Source organism: Lissotriton vulgaris, chromosome 12 (genome assembly GCF_964263255.1).
Source record: "Lissotriton vulgaris chromosome 12, aLisVul1.2, whole genome shotgun sequence".
Lineage (NCBI taxonomy): Eukaryota > Metazoa > Chordata > Amphibia > Caudata > Salamandridae > Lissotriton > Lissotriton vulgaris.
The window spans coordinates 717,594,569-717,621,232 of record NC_141700.1 but is presented as its reverse complement, the minus strand read 5'-3'; the positions used below and the strand labels follow the sequence as shown (position 1 = coordinate 717,621,232).

Below are 26,664 nucleotides of genomic sequence, written 5' to 3'. Positions count from 1 at the left end.
AAGAGTCAGCTGGACTTTGGCAAGAAAAGCTATGGCAGTAAGGATATGAAATCTTACTTTGAAATTCTCTCTGCGCTGAACAGTCTTACCTTCCACACAAAACCTAGTGCTCTATAAAAGTCAGGGTAACTAACAAGGTGCTTCTTTGTGAGATTACTAGTATAAAGTTAGTACAGCTGAGGTGGGGTGCAAAAGCCTATTTTATTGGTGTTTTTAGAGCACACCACTCCCCCTCTAGGATATCAAGGTGCTGAAAAGCATGCGTGGGCCAAGCTAGGACAGATGTGGTGAATAGTAAGATCTTCAGTTTCCAGAGAAGTCAAGAACTGAAGAGGTGGCCTTGATGTGGAGGGATAAGTCATTTCAGGCTTTGAAAGCGAGGCAGAGGACCCAGCCACTAGATATGTTCTGCATTTGCAGGGGATGCGCGAGAGTAGAGTTTGGTTGAGTGGAGGTGTCTGCTCTCATTGTAACCAAAACAACATTAAGCATGGACTTTTTTCAGCTAAACAGAATATATACACATTTAGGACATACACATTTTATGTGTTTTATCACATAGTGAGTGTAGTTATGTAGCCACCAAGAGAAGAAATGATTCATTAGCGACCACTTTTTTGTAGTTTTATATAGCGACAACTCGACCCAACGGTATTGAACCGCTTTACATGAGCGCCAGTTATATTACACAAGGACTCATTCATTTTTGTTGGGCACAGGGAAACCAATTAGTTTGCCCAGATTATTGAGCAGACACCAAGACTAGAACCTGGGCCCCCCTCAGTTTAAAATTTGGCAGCTCCCGTCGTTTTGCCACACCCTTCCCCAACTTGCATTATATTTTGCACAGCATGGTTACATTACTGGTTAAAGAAAGAATGTATGTTTCTCTCCCTTCATTCTATCTACTGTGGTCTAGATGCATCTGTGCCACCTGTTTGCCACATAGCTTTGCTGTTCACCTTAACCGATTGAACTGCTGAACGCTGGTCCCTCTATCCATGAGAAAGAGTTCTCGATTGGAGTGTGGCTGGATCCTAGAGAAGAGTGGTTGTTCATCCCTAATCCATATCCGGAGTCAGGGTAAGGCTGACTTTCTGGCTCCTGCTCAGATAACCAAAGCTTCAGACTAGTACCAAATAATATTTGGTTCTATGGAGCAGTTAAAATCTTAGCCAGCCGTTTAATGTTCCCAGGCGAGCCACAAGAATAGAAGGCCCATCATTTGACAACTATAGGGTTTTCCTGCACCAGTTTGCTGGCATCGTTTTGAACATAACAATTACAACTTCATTATAGAATTTGGTTGACTGGTGCAGCAAATTTAAGTCCATATGATCTAGAGATCTTCCCGGATAAAATAATTCAAGCCAAACAAACTAGATTTTTGTGCATCAATGCAACTTTTCCCATTAAGGAAAGAGCTAGAGCTGCCAATCATCAAACATGGAAAAACACAGAAAAGACTCCAGAGAGAGGGCAGGGCATGATTCTTCATGGCCTTGGCTGTAGGACATGATCCAAGTTCAGGGGTTTTAGGTCAAGTTGCATTGAGTTTCTTGGTATTTAGGAAAACACACATGACTACAATATCATGGGTTTGAAATATTGTATACAACAAAAACAAAAAAGAACTATTCCTGTATACCAAATGTCCAATATGTCCTGCCATGGACACTGGTTGCACCCAGATACAAAGCATCTAGTATTCTAAATGGAATAATTGGCCCACACTGTCAATTCATGGGAATGTTATAACAAAGATTTTAAAATCTATACACTAGCATTCATATGCAAGTGATAGCCTACAGGAGAGCTCAAATAAGCTACCACCCATTGGGGGTAAACATCCCTCATTTCTTACTTAAAGTGTTAGGAATGACTTCTAATTTCCCTTTTGTACAAAAACTCAAAATTTACCACGAGGAGGGATTACGGTGGCAACATCCACTGGCTGGAAGGAGTTGAAAATGAAAATTAGAAAATGAGTCCTACTATAGAAAACATCAGCTTCCTCAGAGTTAAATACATAGTCAGCTATGAGGTCCAACTAAAAATGAGAAGACTTATATGTAACTTTGATTGAACCTTGACAGGTATGTAGAACAATTGTTTAATGGTTTAGTAAAAAAATAATGCAATGTGTATTAAAATGACCTTAAAAATGTAATCAAAGTATTGCAATACTTAATGCCAAGGTAATCTAAAGCGAAATTGTAACTTGAAAAAAAATACTGTAATGATTTACTGTTGGCAGATGGGGCAGCTTCTGTAATCTTCTGCTACTGTAAGGTGGGTGATAGAGGGGGAACGAAGCTCTACTCTGGTCACAGTTTGCTTCAAAGGTAGGTTTGCCATAAAAAATTAGAAGTCGAACACACATGAAGTAGTGCCTCTTGAATTGCTACATAGTTGGTAGAGTGAGAAGGGGAGTTTCATCTTCCAGGATATCCAGGATTCATTGCTTATAATTTTCAGCTCCTCCAGAGTCTGTGCACCTTCATTTCAAACCAAGAGACACTTCCACTATATTAAGTCATAGTTTTGGGATTAGTCTATTTATTCCCTGTAAACGCAGTGCAAGGCTGTACCCTCTTTTTAATAATGTGGACATGTGGTACAGATTTGCTGTCTGAGCTCTATTCTTTTTAATATGGACCTGGAAGACACCACTATCAGTCTGGAGAAAACCAGCTGGAAGACCACTTCTACCAGGCTGTACATTTTTTCTTCTGTGCTTAATGTTTAGTACTTTTATTTCCCACAGAAATCTTCCAATTAGCCCTAGACATCCCAAAAAACTATAGCAGTGTGTAGTTCCTAAAAATTAAACTTACCGAACATCTTTCAGAATAAAGCAAGAAACCAGAATGCAACTACACTTTAAGGACAAACCATGAAATATATCCATCTACTGAATCCGGGAATTTTACACGAGCCATGGATGTCCTTCAGAAAACAATTCCTGCATTTTATTCTAATTCTAATATTTATTATAAATAGGTTATAAAAATATGGTTAATTCTTCATGGTCACCTCCTGTATGGCAGTGAAGGCCTGGAGCATAATCTGATCCAAGATTTTGAGTTTACAGAACCCCAGCTGAAAATATGCATTTACCATTTATACACCTTTGTATACCAGAAGAAAGAGGCAACAGATTGTTATGGATGAAGACATTTAACAAACAGATGCCCGTGGGTCTTGGTTATTGGTGCAATATTTTTCTTTATTGGGTATTTCCAAGCTAACACAGCCAACACGTTTCACTTTACGAAGGTTTATGCTCTGAGTTGAAGATAGACAGTTCAACGTACGCCTTCCTGCTTACAAATACCTCAGTCTTAGATAAAAGTATAGAATTCCAAACATAAGTACTCTTCAAGATTACTAAGTGCAGTATCACATGCGATGTAAAGAGATTGAAATTTTGGCTTGAAGATCTCACTTCAAAAGATGGATACATAGTCCTAGAGGTGACTAGCTTAAACTGTTTGGACCACTGTCCATTCTTGGTGTTAATCCTGAAACTTTTGTCCCAATTTAAGACTTTATGTTGGGAGGCTGAGAAGGTGAAAACACTAAGGAAGGGCAAATGACTACTGTCCGCCATATTACAAGAAGAATCAATTTACAACAAAAAGCTGGGCGAAGGTACACCACGTCAGTAAAGTGTGGCATATTTGAGAGCCTTCGGTTGAATTTGGCACTCAATTTTTGGTTTTGTGACCAAATTTCCCCATGGCATAGCTAATCCCACAGTGTGGAGCAGGTAAGGTGATTGAGGGGTGGGATGTCAGGAGGCCTTGGGTGATCGCAGCAGATTGTCAAATGAGCAGGATCCAGGAAAATGTGCTGCCCCAAAGGGCTGTTAAATGGGTCGCCATTATCCTTGCTACCATTAAACTTGAAAGGCTTTGTTAAACAAATCCATTTGAGAGTTCAACCTTGCAAAGCTTTTAAGGTTTTGCCTTGCACCGCTTGGACTGTAGCCAGAGCCTTGTACTGGGTTGAACTTTGGGATGGTTTAAACTAAATTAGTGACAACTGATGAAAATGGATTCTTTGGGAGCCAATGATATTCAAACGTGGTATGCTATGACAATGCCTTTTAAAACTAAGATGGGCATCAATTCAGTGTAACGTTAGGAGCCTCTGAACCCCTTTCTTTCAAATCCCTTGATCACAGATTATCTGCAGTTCCAGGAAGCAGTGTCGGCATTACTTCAAGCAAATTTGCTGCTATGGTTTATTCATAATTTTGCTAAAGTAATAGAAATAGAACTATGAAGCATACGTAAATGCATCTGCCTCCAACTGGCATAGCCAGCCAGTGCGATGTCACTAGAGGAGTCACGCCTCAATGAGATGCATCTTAATAGAAGGTGTGTCTTTATTGCCTTGACTTTGGGGGGTGAGGTTTTTTTTTTTTTACATGTGGTGCATATAACCCTTAAAGATGGTATTGAATGTTCATCCTCCAGCTGTATCAAAAGCTCGACTTATGAGACTGACTTTCAATTTGGTCTTCTTAGATCTCAATTATCAGGACATACACAAGCAGTGCCTAATCGAAGGCGCAACTAGAGCCACATTTCGGGGGGGCTAACAAAAAATTTCAGGGGGGGTTAAACTTTAAGCAATAGGCTGAGTGGAGCTGCAGGGGCTCTTAGAGGCGGTGAAACAAAGCGTCATTATCATGCAAATGGTCTTTTAAAGACCTGTGAAGTGCTCGGGTGCGGCTGTGTGTATGCCCAGGAGCTGTCTCATCCGAGGCGCGCACACACGACGGGGGGGGGGGGGGGCTGAAGCCCCGTGAGTGCAATGGGTGTTGCGCGCCTGTGCCTAATGGTTTGCAAAGAGTTAACCAAAGAAGGCTCCCCTACTCCTAGGATAAACAGTGAAGAAAACGAATTTGCTTCAGCTGAAATCTTAGAGGACTCGGGCTGCATGAAGATAGTGCAAGCTTGGTTAACAGACGCCATTGCATTAGTTTGTTGTAAATGCATCAAAAATAGTGTAAAACTGGATTATTTTTTAACTACACCCACTTTCATTTTTTCTATGACTTTAAGGGTATCGTTCCATACCCGATACTACTATGTGATTTTTCTCCAGTGTTTCAATTCTTGTGCCTAGATCATGTAACTACATACATTTATGTTGGGCTAGCTTTGCCAAAAATAGATTAACAAGCAAGATAAACTAGACATTCCAAAAATCAAGTTTTACAAGTTTAGAAAGACATCAGGTGTGTGAATTAAGTCATATGTTCCATTTTAAGTAGTGCTCTACCTGTCCCTTCAGGAAGCTCCACAGTGAGGTATCCCTCGATCCAACGGTAGCAGGGGAAGTGGTAGATTTTTCCTGTAGGAGATTCCACAGTAACTTTACTGCAGAACCAGCTGTCCTCAGGGAAGAATGAAAAGCGCTCCTTGTGAAGGCGGATGAGCTCAATATCCCCCAAGTCCTGTTTTTCATGAATGTGGTACAGGTCAGTCTAAAAATAAAATAAATAAAAACATAAGTATTTTACAATACAATTTTATTTACATGTACCGGCCACTGGGACATTTAAATATCAGCAAGAATGACATTGCTCAATTTCTCCTATATTTCTAAATCTTGCCTAACAATTGGAAAACTTTCACTATTACAAGTTAATCATATTTAAAGCAAGTGTTTAGATTGCCCAACCATGGACGAAATTCTACTTACATCTCAGAACTTGATTACCAAGACATTGTTTTCGCAGTCTCAGTTGCTAATTTGAATTGAAATTTCATTTGCCCCTGCATTCCTAAGGGGTCCAGTGTCCAAACAATTGATGCAACAGGAACTAAAAAAAGCCAGTTCAAGAACTGGATATCGCGTTATTTAGAGAGAAAATAAAGTTCTATGAAGTGTTGGGTAGTTATCACAACCGCTAAAATGGAAATTGTTCGATTTTGTAGACAAGTTGGTTATTTTCCAAACGCTTTCCAAAAATATTAATGACACTGGCCAGTTCGGAGCAGACCATTTAACATTCAAGAGCAATACTGTGAAGGATTTTAATCCACAGATGAACATTGGAAAGACGTTGGTCACTTCAGGATAAAAAGCACAGTTGCTGGTAAGAGGAGCAAAGAGCAAAAGAGCTATACCCTTTCAGAAATACTATTTAAGTAAACTCCAGATCAAGGAAAACCTTCATGGCAAATCTACGGCGATGCCTCCACTAGTTGGTTAGCTACATTTGCATAACCCTTACTTGAGAGGGTGTAAGACAGTTTCAAACAAGGGCGCTTCCTGATGACCCCTTGTTTAGACATTTTCCAGGTTTATGCTGAAGCCTTTCCAAACATTGGTGCATTCAAAGAAAAAGAACACTAACCGTACAGGTATGTGTGAAAAGATGCCATACGCAAAATCAGTTCTTACTGTAATGTCTAGTATTGTATACAATAAAATACAAACTCCTACTTTGTACCTACTTAGTGGAGGTTATATATTATGTTTACTATGTATGGATTTTTTCACGTTGGGTGAGCGGGATATGCAGTCTAGAAGGGCATTTGGAACTATGTTTTTCATTAGGGTAAAAGAGCTGGCAATGTGATGTCAAGTCTTACCACTTGGTTAAAAGGTTTTCCTCCTCTCCTTTACCTTTAAAGAATATTGAGGAAATAGTTTGCTATACTGCAAAACTGATGTTTGCCCCTATTGTTTGGGGATCTGCACTCAATGGATGCAATCATTGTTTCATCAAGACTATTTTCTATGAACTTTATTTCCAATGCTTACAATTCGAAGAACCCAATACTGCATACGGGGCATATATTCTTTATATTGAGAGCCACAGGGCACATTTTACATGCATTTCTTTTATCTTTTTCTATTTTTTTTTTCTTTTTTGCATCTATTGTGCATAAAATGACCAATTACGATGAAGTCAATACACATGTACATCTATATTGCTCTAAATAGGTCACAAGGCATATTCGGTGTCATGGAGTTTGTGGCTTAGTACAAATTTAAGATTACCGATAGTCAATATGCATATTTTGTTTAAATTCTTTATAACATTTTAGTAATTAGATTGTTAAATATGAGGGTTATATGAATACTAATAGTGTGCCACTGACAAATTTCCAAAGTGCTTGATGACTGCTGAGAGAGAGGGGAGGGAGAGAGAGAGGGGGAAAAGTGGGAGTAATAGCAATATTTTGAAAAGTTAAATGAAGGAGGAAAATCGAATGAATTGCTGTGATAGCAATATTATGCATTTAAAAATAGCAATATTTGGTGTTGAGGAGTTTTGACAACTTTTGGCCCAGATGCCAATGCTCCTGCAGCAACATTCAAATCACCCTATTGCCTGTAAGGTAACTGTACTTGTGACTGCCTGTTTAATTGTAAAATATAGCAATACGCTGTGTTAAGTGGTGTCTAGAGCTTTCAAACCCAGTGCCACTGCACTTGCGGCACTATTGAAATCATGACCTAAGTGCCTACTAGATAACTGCCCTTATGAATGTCTGTTTAGGAGTAAAATATAGCAACATTAGGTGTTTAGTGGAGTGCCTAGAGCTTTTGGTCCTTTGCTAGTGAACTTGCTGCACCATTGAAATTAAAACCCTATTGTGTGCCAGATAACTGCACTTGCCACTGTCTTGTTTAGTAGTAGCATTTTGCTATAATCTCAGTTTAGTGTGGTCCCTAGTACTTTTGGCCCCAGTTCCCCAGCACACGCTGCACTATTCAAAGTATGCCCCTTTTAACTGAAAGGTAACTACAATTGTGACTGCCTGCTTGGTTGTAAAATATAGCAATAAATCGGTTTAGTTGGGTGTCTAGAGTTTGATTCCAGAGCACCTGCAATATTGAAACCATAGTCCTAATTTCCGCTAGACAACTGCACTTCGGACTGCCGGTTTAATATTCAAATTGAGCAATATTTGGTGTTTAGTGGAGTCATAACTTATAGCCCTTGTGCCCCTGCACCTGCTGCACCATTTAAATCAAGCCCCTTTTAACTGCAATTGTGACTCCCTGCATAGTAGTACAATTGATCTGATAATGCCTACAAAGTGCAAAGAAAAGTTCAAAAGCATGAATAGGAAATGCCTCAAACTTTCAAAGGCCGAAGCATCTGCTGAACACAACAAAATAATAAAAAAGTAAGCATTCGCCATACTGCTAGAAGGGGGTTTGCCGTTTCCATGGAAGAGATCCTCTCTTATGGTTTAACTATTCCTGAAGTGTGGACAGTGAAAGGGGCTTAACCAGTGTAAACAGCTTTAGTAGAAGATAAGTATTGTAAATGTGTACAGCCAGGGGTAGACCAGCATCTGTAAACAGTACATGCTGTGCAGCCATAATGCAAGAAAAAATGTTCCACCCACTAAAGCGGATTGGATGAGTACTTCGGCCTTGGGAACTGTAAATTTGGAGAGCCTGGCCCCAAACTTTATTTGGAATCATTGGTATTGGAATAACATCAAGACCATTTCACAAAAACCTCATGTCCTCTAGTAGTGGTTACTTGCTAAATACAATTTTTCTCCTGAAAAATGGAAACTGAAGGAGGACCTGGATACTGAGAAAGCTAGATCTGCCTTGAAGAATCAAACTACAACATTCAAGCACATGCAACACAACAAACATTTATGCCCTGAAGTGCCCATGTGGCAAACTATAAATTTGTTAAACAGAGGAAACTTAAAACATTCAGCACAGAACACAAAAACAATACCCAAACCAAAGTAAGAACTCTAGTTTAGACATGTATTTGCTGGAAGCATGGCATAACATAGCCCAATTAAGATTCACAAACAATTGGCGCAAACGGAATTTTTTGAACAAGAAATTGGAAACCATACAGTCCTTAGGGATGAACAGTTTAGAATACACTTTTTTTTTAAATGCACAAAAAATAATTTCAAACATACATGTCCTAATCATGATTCAAGAGTACTTCTATTTTTTGTGTAGCAATGCCATGCTTCATTCTACATTCAATGTGTTCATCCTACAACCACCTACTTGTGTCAATATGTACATTTGTTGTAGGCTTTAGATCTGTTTAAGAGTTACCATTCAGAATTGAAACATAAGTGTGATGCACCTTTAAGAGGGAGGTATTGCATATGGCGTATGAGGATGCAGTTCACTTAAGACACACACACATGCATTTGTTGATTGCATCAGAGAGGAGAAGTCACTTCCTCCCACTAATGGTTTACTAACTGTTCGGGAGACGCGCTGCAGTCACCGAATGGAATTGGTGAGTGCGTACAAGGAGAAATTCGTTACACTGCTGGTAAAATTGCATGCACAGGTAGGTTTGCATGGTGAGTGGTATCTCTGGAGGAGGACTGGGTGATTTTAGAATATGAACTTTGGAGTCATGTTAAAAGTTCTGTTGCGTAAGTGCTATAGGCCACATTGGTATCACTTCACATTGTTGATGTTGCACTTTTGTTTTGAAAGATGCGGTCATGGGTGGGAAACAGCCATTACAACACGGGCTTTACACCACACTACCATTACGATGCAGCAATCACAACGCAAGTAGTTACAACGACTTGCGCTGGATGGACGCCATCATCCTCAAGCCCTCAAGGACGGCCTTCCTTTTGGCCAGTTTCTCCGCCTTCGGAGAAACTGTACCTTTAAAAACGACTATTTCTCTGAGGCGAACAAACTGAAACTTAAACTAATGGCACGAGGATATCCCGCACGGTTACTTCGTAAATCCATGAAACGAGCCTGGTACTACAACCGCGAGGCCCTCTTAAGCGTCCGTGAGCGCGAGAACAAAAATGACATAGTATGTGTGTCAACTTTTGGCACCCATTCTAATATCATTAAAAAAATAATCACAAAGATCTGGAATTTATTGACATCCATTCCTGAATTAGCGAAAAAACCACTGTTCGCCTTCAAAAGAGGCACCAATATCCGTGATAGATTGATTCACGCATATGAAGAACCGGTTGAAAAAAACTCACTGAGCAACATGCTGCAAACAACACCTGTTATAGGTCATTTCAAATGTCATAACTGTACAGCATGTTCTACGACTACAACAGTTAAGTCATGTGAAATCAATGGGATTAAATTCACAGCTAAAGGTTTTTCCAATTGTAACACAACCAGTGTAATATACTGTATTCAATGTCCTTGTCATCTTCATTATATTGGTAAAACAATTCAACCTGTCAAAAAAAGGATCCTACAGCACCAATCACGCATTAGGTGCAAGAAAGAAAATGCTCCACTTGTGGAGCACTATCTTTGTTTTGGCCATAAAGAAACCGATATGATCTGGTGGGTCCTTGAGGTCATCAAACCCAATAAAAGAAACAACAATGTGGACAGAACACTCATTAAGAGAGGGCAAATTGATATGAATCACGGACACAGTAAATAAGGGATTAAACTCTGCCACTGAATGGCACTCATTGGCATGCCTAAAATAAAATTTTGGCTCAATTGTTATTAACCTGTTTTTCTGTAATCACTCAATAGTGTGAGACATATTTTCTACTAGCATCCTCCAATAACAACTGGTCTGAATTTCAACACTAGCTGCTGTTAGTTTCAAGATTGTCTAACCAATGAATTGCATTATTATGTTGTAAACTGTTTTGAAGTGTATTTTCTTGTACACAAAATTGTAAATCCTATGTGTCGATATGAATAGCAAGCTTATACAACTTTCACTATCGCGCTCTAGTAGCGCTTTTTAATACAAATGTTCATTGTTGCAATGGCATTTTTTCATTCTCCACAGTTATATTAGTGAACATACTTTCATAATTTAGGAGTAGATAAAACTCACTTTATAACTTTATAATTGCACACCCGATATATATTTTTTTTAAAAACATCGTCTTCCGACACACTATCACCATTCTAAGATGGCGCCCAAGAAAGAGGCAGAGTAGTCCTCTTTTGTTTTCCAAACAATTCAGCCTTAAAAACACGCGATTCCGCATTGCAGCTTTCTGCTTGCGGAGTAACGGCGGATACATTCCTTGAACGCGGATGCTTTGAACAGGTAAAGGCTCCCTGTCCACACGCTCGTTCGATTTAATTACACCCTGCTATTTAGATTTGCATTTTGTCATTTAAATTCTTGACCCGTTTTATTTTTTTAGACTGGTCCTTGTCGAATGCATCATTGACTGTGCCCCCTCTGACATTTTTGCGAGGAGCGAGCTTAAAGAAGAGAGCCTTGATAGCTACTCTAAATACGCCTAAAGGTAAATTTACTCGATCTGCGCACCATATTGCCAGGCTTAAAACTTAGACTTATCTCTTTATCCATGGGTCTAACTACTTCACCCATTTCATTCCTATAGATTGTTTTATTTATACGTTCCGAAATTTCCTTGCGACCCCCATGCAAGAGAGTACAAGATTCGACCAATGAAGCTTTAAAAGCGAACCTTTACGTCATGAAATAGGTAACGGCACTACTTTAAAATATTGAACCACCTTAGTTAAAAGGATAGAAGTGGGTATTGATACATTCCCCATTCTTTAATGTCCACAGATACAACGCTGCTTCTGCTCTACATAGCGCCTCTCTCCAAATACACGGAGCAAAACTATCGATTTAAGGTACAGACATTTGACAACATAACGAACGTAGTTTGGCCGCAGTAAATCACGAGGTTAATATCATGCGCAATGAGCTCCTGACACTTGATCTCAGGTTCATGACAAAGAAACAATGTACCTCTAATTTAGAAAGCCATGCAAATGAGTATCTAGCGAAATAAGCCATACAACTGAAAGTCATACAATTGAAAGTCAGCAATATGTTCCTTATAAGTTGTATATGAGAGCCTGACTGCCTGCTTTATTAATAGGGGCACGTCACACATTAGTTGGTTCAGATTGAGAATTCTTTGATATATTGAATTTCGCAATGAATTGATGCACTGTAAATACGTCTGAATTTGCTTTTTGTTGTACTCACTGTGTGTTCTTATGGTCTATGTTAGCATTGTGTTTTTTAACTTCTCATTAGTTATTTATAAATGTGTATAGCGCAACAATGAATGTTTAAATCAGTTATTAGATCATAGTCAAATTGTTTTTCTATTTTTACTAGGGAGTTACAATATTTACTATCTACTGTCCTGATGATGGTCTTGAAGAGTTGCCCATAAAGACCGAAACGTCGACTCTCAGCTTTATCCAAAAGAAAATTCTTCTAATCTTTATTTTGGATAGGCGGCTAACAGGCCTTACAGAGATCTTGATTTATTTTCAGACATATATCCTGTATTCCTGTTTTGCATACTTTCTTTTGCATTGTATATTTCCCTTTGTGACCTAATTTTGATAAAATTCACTTTTTTGCCTATACACGTCTATTTGTTTTTGTCTCATTGTTAAGTATTGTCATGTTTAATCAATTATAAGTGTATGAATGTTTTTTTAAATCAACTGGAATCACTCTTGTTCAGGACAATTAAGTTACCTGTATTCGACTCAGTTCCATAATTAAGTCAATTTAACTAAAGACAACAAACTCCTTTGGAGGCAATTTTACCCATTCTATTATATTTTTACCCAAGCCCCCAAAGGTTTACTGGGTTGCTCACTCTAATTACCATATATTAAGGAATAGCATGATTTACTATTCCACCACCTTCCCTACTGTTACGTGGGCTGGAGTTGGAATAGTAAATCATACTATTCATAAATCCAGCGCAAGTTGTAACGACTTGTGTTGTGATTGCTGCGTCGTAATGGTAGCGCGGTGTAAAGCCCGTGTTGTAATGACATACATCCTCATGGGTTGACGTACAAGCACATACATAAGATTAAACACTGAGAAGCATTGTTCAGAATCTAGACACAACTCCCCAACCACTACAGTAACACACTCGCATGCGCATTGTGGAGATAGATTACATGTCAGCTCAATTCAGCTCTTCAATATAGAGATCTATAGTTGATGATTTTAGCACAGATGCCCCTAAAGAAGGGTCCTCAACCCAAAAAGCAGTGGATACGTATTAAACAATTGGATATTTCAAGCGATGGTGACCAATGATTAGAAGTCATTTATGAGATAACTATTGAGTAAGAGTGGTCAATTAAAACAATTGTGTGAATAAACATGACAAAATAAGAAAACTGCAGAACAAGTTTTTATTTTATTTGGCAAATAAACATGGTGAAAAAAAAACATCACAATTTCAAAGCGGAGTGCGACCAGAGTTGGCAAGTGCGGATCCACACCAGACACATGGTTTCATTATTTGCATTAGAACATATGAAATACTGCTTACGTGTTTTAGGTCACCCATGGGTACTTTGACCCCTTTGACTACAGAGTGGTCAGGGGTTTCCTCCCCACCCACTGTGTGGCACTGGGCATTAATGCAACACCCTCATTACCCTTCAGAGAACACTTTATGGATCAGGGGGAGAAAAAAATTGGACCTGCAGTCTGAGCAGACCTCCTGTGAGTTAGAGAGACAACATGCTTCCTTAGGCCATTTTCCTGTATTACTAGCTGACCAGCTCAAACCGGACACACCCTTAATCCACCTCTGGCCTCCAAAGAGTACTGACCCAAACCTCCCCCCACCATATTTAATTTAGTGGCTTTAAGGGCTCACCCAGGCAAGGATTGTGGTTCTTACTCGAGGTTGGTATTCAACCCTTCAATTAACGCCCCGATATTATTGTACAGCACTCCACTGTATCAGTTAGTTTTTGGATTTATATAGTGCAAACCTACATACTAAGCAGGAACAAATTTACTTTTTTTCACATCTGAATAGGGATAAAGTTCCCATACTGCCTAAAAAAGAAAAAATTAAAAAGGACTTGGATGTCTATAATTTCTAATTTTGTGTTTCTAGGAGCTATTGGTTTTTAAAAGTTTGAAGCTACTGCAGGTCTGGGAAAATGATACCAAGCTTCGTGGTGCCATGCACTGGTACAGTTCCAAGTCTTACCCCACTAAAGATTTACAGGTATAAATAATTTACTAAATGAAGATGAATCTCTTTACTGGGAACCACCAAGGGCCTTTGCCGAGCCTTGCTCCATCGTCCACTGACTGGATCTTCGTCCTTCTCAACTTTCATAAAATATGAACCAACAGCTTGTATCCATCTGCACTTAATCACCAAATGGCCTCAGTGCCTACATGCGTGTGGCCTGCACCCGACGGGTATATACTGACTGGAAAAGTTTTATTTTGTTGTACTTATTAGTTATCTACTTTTAAATTAAATTATCAACTGTGATGGCATTATGGCATATGCACCATAAGCATTTTTCTGATTAACTCTGATACATATGCCAAGCTGCCAACAGTAAACCAGGGATTCATGAAAGAAAACAGCTGACCCAATACGAATAGTGTTGCATCTGGTTTTGTCATACACTCTTCCTTTAGTTGAACATTCCCTACTGCTCAGCCAGGAGGAGTGCTGGAGTGCTTGGTGATTTAGTGGAATGCTGAATGAGGCACAGGGTCAGACTGATTTGCATATAGTCATGTCTGAACTGGGGTGGCAGAGTGGGCTAAAGAACGGTGATGGATTAAACCCAGATCTTTTGACTGGGTGAGAGTGTTTGATTGATTCAGATGCTCCGTCCATCACCCCCCCCTTTTGTACCGAATGCTTGGTGATGGCATGGAATGCCTGGGTGTCTGGTGTCAGTTGGAGCGTACAGGCTGGGCAGCAGCAGGGAGTCTGCTCCTGGTGAGGCTGTCTTCTATACACTTACCTAAAACTTATCATAATAACCTGTAACTAAGTTTTAATAAACCATCTTCTATACTCACTGGAGACAATTTGAAGAAAGAACTGACGTGTTGTGGAAGTTAGTGTATCTGAACCCGCTGCAGAAACTGGAACGAAGGAATCTGAAGCTTGAAGGAAAAGGAATACCCTGGTTAGCCCCACCAGTGTCCCTCATCACCTAGACAGCCTGCACAGTCTGGGACGTTGGACCTTCTTGTCCATTCTATGAACTTGATGAACTGATTTGTGCCTCAATGTGCTGAAACAGATTTAGATAAGTTGTGGAAACACTAGGAGTTGCTGCAGGTAAACAAGGAACCTTCGTACTGACTGCTTTGAAGTTGGGCGAGTCAGCAAGAGCAACCAGCAGCATTTTTTTTTTAAGAAATGGGCAGTGTTTCTCAAACATTATCTGGCAGCATGGGAGTTTGTTTTGCCTTGTATTCACCTTCTAGAAATTGGATTAGGCATCTGCTGCGTTTCTTTGCTATCATTCATGTGATTCAACGTCATCGAAGTGGGTGTGAACTTTCAATGTGTTTTGATTTGGACCGGCAGTTTGTTGAGGGGTATCACCATAATATTATGTGGTCATTGACCGGACTGGGCCACAGTTAAGCACTAAAGTGTCTGTGCTTTCTGAGATCTACAAAACCTTCGACCCAACAAGCCTTTGGTTTGGTGGGTGTTTTTTTAAGTCTGCGCTCGAGCTTTGAAGACCAGTCAACTTACTCACTGTTTGTTCATGGGTCATTCGAGTAACCGCTAGATCAGGAGGGCACGAGCCAATGCATCGGTCTTCGCTTGGAGGTTTCACAGTGGTAAGGTGTTGTAAATACGTTCTCTCTTCAGTATTTATTTCTCTAGAATGTTTGTAGACATTCTTGGTTCTCTACCGAGTGTTCTGTAAGTGCCAGTTGGAGACTTGGTCAGCTGGCGTAGAGACCTCGTTTGCTGTATTCTGCAAATAAAGTTTAGTACTTACCCATATCATCGTTTCGTTCCTTCTTCAACGTAGGGCTCCCCACGTCATAGGATTGGTCATGTCTCACAGGAGGACTTGTACTGATGAGCCCCTTCAAGCATGCGCAGTTCAAACGTCACAGCCATTCATCTTGTGAGGTGTGACTGAAGTCTTCAATGCTGACCTAAGTAGGGCACAGCAGGTTTGTTGTATCGCACCGCATTGAAGGACATCTCTGCAGTGCACGTGGAGATGTGATTTGAATCCCTCATCTTTAGATTTTGTGTCAGCTGTATGGGGTACTGGTGAGGTCATGTCATTTCTGACATTCTAAGCCTTGTGGTAGTTGAAGCGAATGAGGGCTACATGTTAGTTTGAAATGCGGCTGCCTGCGGTCCTCGCAGGGGGTCACCCTAAACAGGCGGCCTCTTTAGTGCCATTTGCGCACTTCCCCACCCCCACTAATAATGTGGGACTCGAAGAGGAGTCCCCTTACCAGACGCGTCACTTCTAGCACGCAGAGGAGGTGGGGGAAGTATTCATGCGTCCCCAGGCCATCTTGGCGTCCTCTTTGCGCCGGACACGCCGCCTCCCACCCTACCGCTTACCAGGCGTGGGGTTGGCAGGTGAAGTACATAGAAAGTTGTAATGTTTTTGTCATTGAAGGCGGAGTTACAGGGCGATCTGGAAGCATATGGATACAGAAAGGTAGCTCTGCAAGAGCACATTAGGGGTGCCAGAGGTAAATCCCAGGAGCCTCAGAGGAAAGTACTGGAGTAATTACGTTGGCGCCCAGTTAGTCCTTCGGGCGGTTGTGGCCTGAACAACCAGGGGCTTGCCTTGCTACGCTCCGCCCTGAAAGGGGCACGAGTAATAAGGGACCAATGTGTCACGTGATCCAGTTAGGGAGAAATCACTCCTATAAGGGTAGCGCCGATTTGTTTCTCCACAGTGCTTGGTCATCAAGCGGGCAGGGCAGCATAGGTTGGTACAGCAGCCTGCCCTTGGATCGCCTGTAAGGGGGTGAGTGTAATGACACTTTGCCTATACATTATTTCACTATTTAGGTTTTACTACATTTCTCTGTTAGGCAAGAGTGCCCCATCAGGACTCATTTTAGTTTGCTCAACTAAAGATGGTAATTTTTTGTAGAATGGACATCCAGACTGATTGGGTAGAGAACAATTGCACACAATGCATTTTAGCGTCAATATTTCTGTAATTTAAGGCACCCGAGTGCCTCGGTCCTGCCTTCAGCTTTTGGTGTGGCATTCATCATGGCCGTAGATTAGGACTGTGGAGATCAACCTCTTGTGTAATCCGGAATCCGTTCATGGAAAGCGGATATTGCTGGTAAGCAGTCTTTGTTCTGTAATTCTCTTTTAGCCCAAGAGTTCTTAGTCAACAAGGTCGTCATTCCTATTACAGGGCACTTAAAGATCAATTTCTGTAATAAACCAGTTTGTGGAGGAAGTACATTTCCTATTGCTTCCTGGATCAGTTTGCTAATCTCATACCTTCTGTACAATTTGTGGTTGGACCCCAGCCACACTTCCGGATTCTTCACAGAAATTCATGTTTGCACAATAGCAGCGATCAGTATACTCATGTGCACGTTTAAAATGGCTTCTAAATATACTTAACTGTGTTGGGCAATTATGAACTGTGGGTGGTCAAGGAAGTGTGCAAGTTTGGCACCTCCACAATTTTGCCAAGTTTGTGATTTTTGCCCCTCTCAAAAGTTAGCAAAGTTTTACAATTTGTATAATGTACCTTTGGTTGTGCCTTACAAGATAAATTTCCCTTTAACCGAAGCCATACAAGCTGTAAAGTATTTGAGGTTTGTTAAGTTAACTTACCATTGTAGGGTTTTTTTGTCTATTCCAGATAGATTGCATTTGTGCAGTGCATCTTAACCCTTTATGCCACACCAAAGCGTAGGGGTGTGGTTGGTGTGAGTCGAGGGTGCTGCAGAATCACTAAAATAACCATGGTGGAGTTTAAAAGGTGAACGAGCAATAAAGATGCCATTTAAATGTTGGCTTCATCTGGACACATTTGTGGAACTTCACAGGCAGAAGTAAAATGTCAGGCTGTGTCTTTTGACAAATTGCTGCTTATTCTTTTAATATGGAGATTTAGGTTTACTTTTAGTAGTTAGAGCATTTTGTTAAGTGAACTATGGCAATTTTACTAGCAGTATAGTGAGCTGAAAGGAAAGGCTGTAGGATGCCAGTTTTATTTTTTAGGTCTCGCCTACACAGCGAGCATGCGCTAGATAGGCAAAAAGACCTTTAGCTATCGCTTTTCAGCCAAAAACGTGCACATGCTCCATTGCCTTCAAATGGCAATGCGTGCAAGTCTGGCGATTCACTTGCGGGAGCAAGCGCTGCCATATGGTAGCAAAGCAATTATCGCTCTCGCAAGGTATTCGCGCAGCCCCCCTCCTCCTCCCGGCTGCCGTGCGAGGCGCGCTCGCCCCTGCTTCCAGCAGCCTGCCATACTGGTTATTACCACACGGTCATCACAGCTCAAGGGGGAATTGGCCTCTGATGTTCAGAGGGAGGCAGGTTTTCCTGCTTCGATTCATTAGACTTGGTACCCACCACTTTGAAGGTTACTATAGCAGTGCGCCTAGAGTGCAGCTCACGGTGATACCAACATAAGGCGCTATTATAGTTTGAAAAGAATCGCTTACAGGTATAGCGGTGTCTTTAAGAAATCACTGATAACTCTTTGGATCTTGTAGCCAGAAATGCAATGGTGACTGCAAATGTTATAACCAACATTTAAACACCCCACACTGCAGGAAACGTGACCAGTATGGGCCAGTGGGGGCGTGGCTGCATCACAGCAGCACACCCGGATCTGATAACAGCCTTTGACCTTGCAGCCTACAAAGAAAATGCTAGAGCGGTGGAATGGCCAGGTATGTAGATACATTTTTGGGAGTTTTATATAGCGTGAACTCTATCCAGGGTATCAGAGCGCTTTGGACGTGCACCAGTTGCATTACAGACGGACACATTCATTTGGTTAGGCATGGGTAAAGTAAATGATTTGTCCAGAACCGCAGGATGACTATCGTTCCTGCCGTGACTCGAACCCTTCGAGGCCGACCGCTCTAGCCGTTATGCCATGTCCTCCAGTGTAGGCTGTATCCATAAATGGTGTAACTGTTACGTGACGGGAAATCCAAGGCAGGACAATGCCATTTCACATTCGGTTTAGAAATAAAACCCAGCTTTCTCTCAGGTGTAGTCTGCTCCTTTGCCCCTTTTACCCAGTGCCACTGCACATGCTACCTAAACCCCCAATAAGAATTACACCCTATGGCCATCATTCCTAAAACTACTTGCCCCTGTAATTGAGACGGAGATGGGCATATAGCTTGGCATAGAAACAGATTAACTTGCAAAACTGTTCAGATTCCTGAAATTTGATTTCACCCTCTGTCATGGATTTGCGCACACCAAGTTCCCTGCCTATATAAGTAACTTTACTCTAGTGGATGGGAAGAGGCCATTCTAAAGCAGGTGCACTCCTTGCAGCGTACACGTTGTGGGCATTCACAGACCATGTGTCTCCACTTTGTACCTTGGAAAATGTTGAAGATTTACTCCAGTCAAGAGCAATCCCTTTCCAGGACGGGAAAAGGTAAGTAATTCCCTCAAACCTGTATTGTTCTCCACAAGGAAAAAAGGTTTCCCCTTGGAGAAAAGTTACAAAAGGCATTTGCATTTTGGTTTTTTTGAATTCAAAGATATGCTTATGATTGGTTTTCACGTGCATTAATGGTGTTCCCCAAAACCTTCCCAGAAATAACCCTGGTAAGCCGTAACATATGCAGGTTTCCTTTTGTATCCTGGAAGAGTTTTGTTAATTTCTAAAATAGTAATTCATCTCCCATGATAGATTATAACCACCGAGGCAGATTTGCTGGCTCATTATGCATAGCCATTTGAGTGTGTAAATCTGACTAACATGCCTAAAAGGCTCAATTTACGTTTGGAACAGTTTACATTCATGAATCATTTTATTCATGTGTAATATTACCTCCTGTGAATTAATCTGGCGTGTGAGTAACTCCCACTCAAGGGGTGAGTAGTATGAGCTGTAGCAAAGTTATGTAGCGGTCAGATTTTTGGTTGTTACTTAAGTACGCCTCCGACCCCTTAAAATCCTGGCAATGGCTCACAATGGACTCCTGCCAAGAGCAGAAATTAATTGTTTTCAAATGTGGGGAGGGAAATTGAACCCCCTGAAAATTGGTGACGAGAATGAGCTACTCCACGGGAACAGTACTTTGCCCATGAATATCAAGAATAAAAATATTTCACAAAAGTGAGGGCATGCCACCATATGCAATATTCACCCTGCATTTCCTCTCCATCGTCAAAATTAGGATTTCAGACGTTTCCAATGCGTGTGCCTAGAAAGCTGTGGATATTGCAGCGCTCTAGGTGAAATGCTTTGGGGATTGTGGAGTCATAAGTTTGTCCCCTGCTAGGACAGATTGGTGAGGGACTAGCTGTTTCCCCAACATTTTTCAAAAACCATGGCAGAACGAAACAAGCCTTGGCAAAGCCAAGAGGCTGGTGGCCGATGCCATACCTATTGGATTTCCTAATGCTTGCTTTTCTTTGTTATGACACGAGCTCTGGTAAAGACAGACAGCCTCTCCAGCCCTCAGTAAAGGTGAGCAGTCAACCGGGAGCACTCACCCATTCTTAAAGCAGACCTCAATCAGTACAGATTAGTTTGCTCAACTTCAACTAATGGTCACAAACGTTGGCCCTTAATTGAGCTGGACCAGTTCAACATTCGTGGGCCTTGCTCTTGTAAGCGCTCAACCAGGGCACAGCTACACTCACCAACAAGCTTTCACATGTAGCAAGGTCGTTTAGATCTGCTCTAAACTGAGATCTGGTTTAACAATGGTGTGATAAAAGTGAATGGTCAACAGTTCGATTGGTTGGGAAGTATGTCAACCTACCCGAAGTGGCATTTGCTCGTTTAACAATAAGTGTGTTCACTCTCTTAAGTGGGCTCAGCTGACAACAGAGTTAATCTCGGACGTAAACAACCCCCCCCCCTCCCCCCCCCTCCTCATAATCCCACTGGTCCCGCTTGATTCCACAGCCCGGGTGAAACCGAGACTGGCTGTAGCCTGGGGCCCGCCAGCAATATCCTCTTTGCGCTTAAGGGTTATTCCCCTGCATTACTGGCATTGCAGGCGCGGGCAGCCAGGCCTGGAGGTGCAGCTACGCAGGGGTCATGCAGGGAGGGGGAGGAGTGTCCTGTCCTGTCCGGCGAGACCTCGAGTGAGATGGCCACAGAGAGAGACAAGGCTTCTGAGAGAGGCTGCAGTGAGAGAAGGCCCCAATAATTATAACTTTACAAAATATTAATCGATTTATGCGCAATGAATATTAAAAACGTTAGGGTAGTCTATGTCCGTGATTTAGTTCATTTTCTTATTTCATGTTTTACTTAATGTCGCATTCTCCTGTGGTGCTAGCCATTTCCAGGATGTTGTGTTCCTGTTTTTTTTTTTTCCGTGTAGCACGTCACTCTTATATGGTGCTTAGTGCATACTTTTAACTGAGTTACATCAAGGTGTTGATAACGGGCCACGATTGAGGATGAAGGCAGTGCAAGTTTCTCACAGGGCCTGCCACAGATTCAAACAAGCATTGGCATAGCCAATAGGTCTCACTTTCGGGATCTTCTAAATATTTAGTTAGGCAGCACAATATCCTTAGTGCAACAACATCAACTGTTGCATGGCTAAACATTTATAAGGTCCCAAAGGCAAGACCTATTGGCTATGCCAATGCTTGTTTTGTTAAAATACAAGTAAATGAACTGTATAAATATTTCAAAATATATCAGGAGCTGGGAAGGCCCAGAGGAAGCACTTTTTTCATAATTCTGAAGCGTAATATAAACCGATTTTAATAGGATGAAAACAAATCAAGACATTTTACAGGAGGTGCCGCCGAGCTCTTTGACGGGGCCGGTTTTCAGCCGGTTTTGGTACAGGGCCGATTTTGCAGCTATGCTACAAAAACGGCCCTGTAACAAACTGCCCCCAGGGGCCCAAAACCGGCCCCCACCTGTGCGGCGCACCGGGGGATTGCCCGGTGCCCGCTATGGCCAGTCCGGGCAGGCAGCCAGGCTCCCTCACCTAAGCCAATCACAACGCTGCAATGCAGCGATGTGCTTAGTCTGAGCGCTGTGACAGCGCTCAACAAGGGGCTGGAGAACTGGGCAGGTTCTCCATGCAGGCTGTAATGCAGCCTGCATGGAGAAGGGGAAAGTGTGCATGACTGGTTTCGGCTGCCGAGAGGGATGACCAAACAGCCATTGCGCACTTAGGAGGAGGCAAACCACCGCAGCCCTGCCCACCCACGAAACAAAATGATAATAACTAGAAGTTATTTCCATTTTTTGCCTCTCGCACTTTGAGAAAGCAGTGGGGCGACACTCCTCTGCCATAGAGGAGCCGCCACTGGACATTTGGCAAAGACATTTCCAATTACATCTAAAAATGTCTATAGGATGGTTACTCTTAGTATCATTCCTGGCCCCCTTTTTGTAAAGTGGAATGATGCAACTCCCCTACCATGTATTTGGGATGCAGCCGGTTTAGGTAATATGCAAATGTGCTTTCCAGATATATTGCCCAAAAACTGGGACAGGGTTTGAGAAAGTCCAGCCCAGTATCGTCAAGACCTGTGCTCTGGATTTTCTCAACTCCTTAATTGTATTTCTTTTGTTTACAAATGTTCCAAACTGTAAATGTGGGATCATTTCTAAAGGAGGCTATTTATTAACAGAAATGATGTCCAACTTCTGTTGGACATGGCCCCTTCCCAAAAGGTTTTGCTTTCACCTTCCTGTTTTCTGAAATCATTTTTGTTGGCTTTTCTGGACTCTGAACTTTACCACTGCTAACCAGTGCTAAAGTGATTGTGCTCTCCTTCAGGCGTGGTAAATTTGTGTTACACCCGATTGGCACATTTCATTTTAAGTCCCTAGTTAAGTAAAACTACGTGACCCCAGGGCCTGTAAATTAAATGCTACTAGTGGGTCTGCAGCATTGATTGTGCAACCCACCCAAGCAGCTTTAACACCGGTCTCAGGCCCGCCATTGCAGCCTATGTGGGCTGTTTTAAACTGTAATTTTGACCTGGCAAGATACACCTTCTCAGGGCCCAAACCACAATTTAATACACATGTCCCCCCCACAGGGCAGCACCCCCAGAGGGCAGTGTGCTATGTATTTAAAAAGGTTAGATAAGTACTTTTAAGGTTTACTTGACCTGGTAGTGAAAAGTTCCTAAATTAGTTGCACTACTATGAGCCGAACATCTCCCTTAAGAGGATATGTGGAAGCCTTATTACATTTCACAAATGCTACATTTTTATTAGGGACTTCATAGTTAAAGATTTCAAATAATTTGAGCTGCAATGGAAGCGTTACCAGTCTGGAAAGTGTTGTTTTAATGACCCTACTAAGATAAACTTGCACTGGGTACAGGACGATTGAGTATTACTAAACCTATTCCTTTCTAAAGCGCTTAAGCAACCTGCTGTGGGAACATTAACCAGCTGAGCTTTCCTACCAGATCAAAGCATTTCCCAGAGATTCGTTTAAGGTGGGTGTATGTTTTTCATTGACTACAAACTTTTCCGGCCTTATTCGTGCACTTGAACGGAGGGTTTAGGGGATGGTGGGCTGGGTCTGGCTCGAATCGTGAATTACAAAGTGGCTGTTTTGTAAGCTTCCTGTAGCCTCCGTTGTGAAACCGATAACTGTTGAAACGGAGGAGTACAGAGGTTTAACGGGGAGACACTTTGGAGTGAAGAACCAATGAAAGGAGAAACAAAACTGGAGTGTAGAAACGAAGAAAGAAAAGTGCGGAAATAAGTAGTTTATGAGAACAAGAAAGAGGGGGTTCGGAGTCTGGTAAGTAGACTGCGGGGAGTTTAAACAGCTTGATGTTGGGAAGAGGAGACCAGAAATTTTTCGGGAGATAAAAAAAAGTGTAACACCAGAACTGTAAGGGCGAGACCACAATTCGTCCAAAAAGAACGAGAGGAGAAAATGAAGCAGGGAGCGCAACGGGTGGTGATCTGAGAAAGGGAGGAGAGACGGCCAGAAAAAAAACAGGGAGCACGATCAGGACCGGACAAAGAAAATCGCGGGTGTAGCAATACACCCTGGGAAAGCAATCCAGACAAATGCGAGAGTTGGGGTGAGTGACGGAACGCAGGGCGAGCGAGAGGTGACCATAGAAACTAACCGCAGGCACCTCGAGCGACAAGCACGGTGCGCAGCGCCAAACACCCGCAGTGACACAAAACTAGTGGTCCCGCGCGCTCTGGCCTGCACGGATGCTCCGGTTAGCGTGATGCTGCACATGAACATAAACGATAGTACGCATGTAACTACGTATACATCACACCTTACACCTTCCAGCACCCTCTTCTGCGCCTGCGCCCAATTGTTTCCGTTTGTTGCTCCTACTTACAGCTCCTGGAATAAAATCAGGTCCAAAGCGATCGAGAAGGCGCTTTTCACCCTGGCCCTGGGACCCCACCAGGGTGATGGAGATGCGGTCAATAGTCTTGGCCAGGAGGACCCTGCCGGTCTCCACCAGGATCTTGTAGTCAGCCATGTCTGAGAGCAGCTCTGCGGTCCTGGGTCACAGGGACTGAACTGGGCCTTTTAAAGGAAGGCAGCAGCGTCGTTATCAAAACCCACCCCCTTTCACACCCAGGGAGGCCGGCCTTGCTCCCTGCCAGGTGTGTACATCTGATAAAGACTTGGGCACTTCAAAGGCTGTTGGAGACTACCAAAGGGGGGGGGGGGGGTCTCAAAAGGCCGTGACCGATGTAATAAAGGGTGTGGCTTAAAAACACGTAAGCTAAACATCCGTGCTTAGCATAGTGTGCCTCCGACTTATATATTCTGCATGCAATGACAGAAGCAGGAAAATACAAGACCGCATGTAACAATACACCTGCAACAAGCCAGGACTTTTGGTTTTGTCAATGGCTTATACTTGCATGAAATAAAAATAAAAATGCAAAAATGATGGCTTTGTTGAATATAATATTGGAAAAGCTTCCGTTCTATAAGGATGAGACTGAAAGAACTAAAATCCCTGAAGTTACATCACAGGCAGTTAACGGTAGCACGGCTGCAGAGTAGTTTTATTTATTCATTTTTTTTCTCCCACTGAGCGTGAAGGGGAAAATAAGAGCCCGATACAGACCCGTTTCAGCACCTGTTTTTTTTTTTTTTTTTAACTGGCCGGACCCGGCTCACTAATGCCCTGGCTGTTCCTGTTCCAAGAACTGGTTCAGGGAACTGGCCGGACCGGGCTCACTAATGCCCTGGCGGTTCCTGTTCCCCAAGAACTGGTTCAGGTCAAATTCATTTCACTCAGGTCACACTTTTTGTGAATTATCTGGTTGCACAACATTACAACGCTGACAAATAGCAGGCATGCCTTTACCACGCATGGAAGCTCTATTTAAAAAGGTAAGCATTATTTAAAGTAAGTTTTCCACTATACATACATACATATTTCCAAACAATTGATTCGGATTGCGGCGCACACAACAGCGGGTGCAAGCACGGGGCCGAATCAAAGCCCAATAAAATTTTGAACAACAAGAATACTGCACTCAAAATTTCCGATGGTTCCAGATTTATTCGCTCAGAATATTTCGACCAGACTTGTGAATACTTCACTCTTACGAGATACATTTGATAATATCAGCTTTGATGAAGTTGTGGGCAAGACTCCTGATCGACTAAGCAGGTTTTGGCAGTGGCAGTAAAGCAACAAAGATGGGGAATGAGTCACCACTGAGCTGTGGAATTATCAAATAATTAGAATTGTGCTCTACATAATTGTGTGTGCTGAAGGACGTTGTTGTTATGGTATACACCATTGCATATATTAAGGGTGTGGGGTGAAAAACTTTCCTTTGAGCAGCGCTTTAGAAAATTGTATAAAAGCTAAAATTGTGTGATCCATAAGTGTGTGCCAGAGTGTTCCCCACCAACCTTTGTTGCATCCCACCCTATACCCCATACCGATCGCTAAAATACCTTTACCACCCCATACCCTTACCCACCCCTATAAAAGTGTATTACCCTAAACCCCCTACACCCTTAACCAATCCTACACATAAAACCCCTACGCAGCCCTTAACTTAAAAGCTTACGTGTGTGTGTATGCATTCACTGGAAAAAAAGAATTCAAGATTACAGCGACGTTGTAGTGAGGCTTACATTTCAAGGGAATCATTCTGTTTGATTTACATTTCATTCCTACAAAACCACAGAAATTCAGCAGTTCTTGTTTTCTGAGCCAACTAAAAATTATGCACCTGAAATGCACTGCTATGACCGCACTCATGACCTGGTTAGTGACATCATCCAGTGTGTAAGCATTTGGTAAGAGTTCATGATTGTTAAACATATATACTGAGGTACAACAAAAGTTTAATTCATATACTAGGGTCCATATTATGAAAGGGCCCTGGGGGGGTCACACTGGGTGTTTGCGCACGCTATGTGCCCCAGGGCACTTTGGTACAATAGAAGGGGCTGCAGACTTGTTTGGCCCCTTCGAAAATACTGATAGCGCCATCTTCAGAGGGCATTCCCTCATTTGCATATGGCGTGCCCCATGCAAATGAGGTAATAGTTTGCCTCTGCACCTGCTCTGTATTACAGATAAAGGGGCAGAGGCAAAGATGCTCTCAGGGGGCGCATGGACAATGCACCCCTGATTGCAGCACCCTGGTAGGATGAACGGGGTGGTCTTTTGGACCCCCGAGACATCCCTTTTAAAAGTGTAGGCAGGTTGCTGCCTGCGCTGCGCTGTGAAAACAGAGCAGCTT

The 26,664-nt window shown here is 42.2% G+C and overlaps 1 protein-coding gene across 2 annotated transcripts in view; it reads right to left on the bottom strand.

Moving 5' to 3' along the window:
- Positions 1–26,664, bottom strand: part of LOC147678108 (hydroperoxide isomerase ALOXE3-like) — a 136,423-nt gene that overhangs the window by 52,338 nt on the left and 57,421 nt on the right. Inside the window, exons 1-2 of one of the 2 annotated variants that reach the window (XM_086945967.1) lie at positions 24,276–24,455; positions 5,296–5,500 (exon numbers count right to left, since the gene is read on the bottom strand). In XM_086945967.1, the coding sequence (XP_086802093.1) occupies positions 5,296–5,500; positions 24,276–24,422 (352 nt within the window). In that variant the 5' untranslated portion in view covers positions 24,423–24,455. Of the gene's footprint in view, positions 1–5,295; positions 5,501–24,275; positions 24,456–26,664 lie in introns of those variants that run through there. The other variant, XM_086945968.1, reaches the window with a different exon arrangement.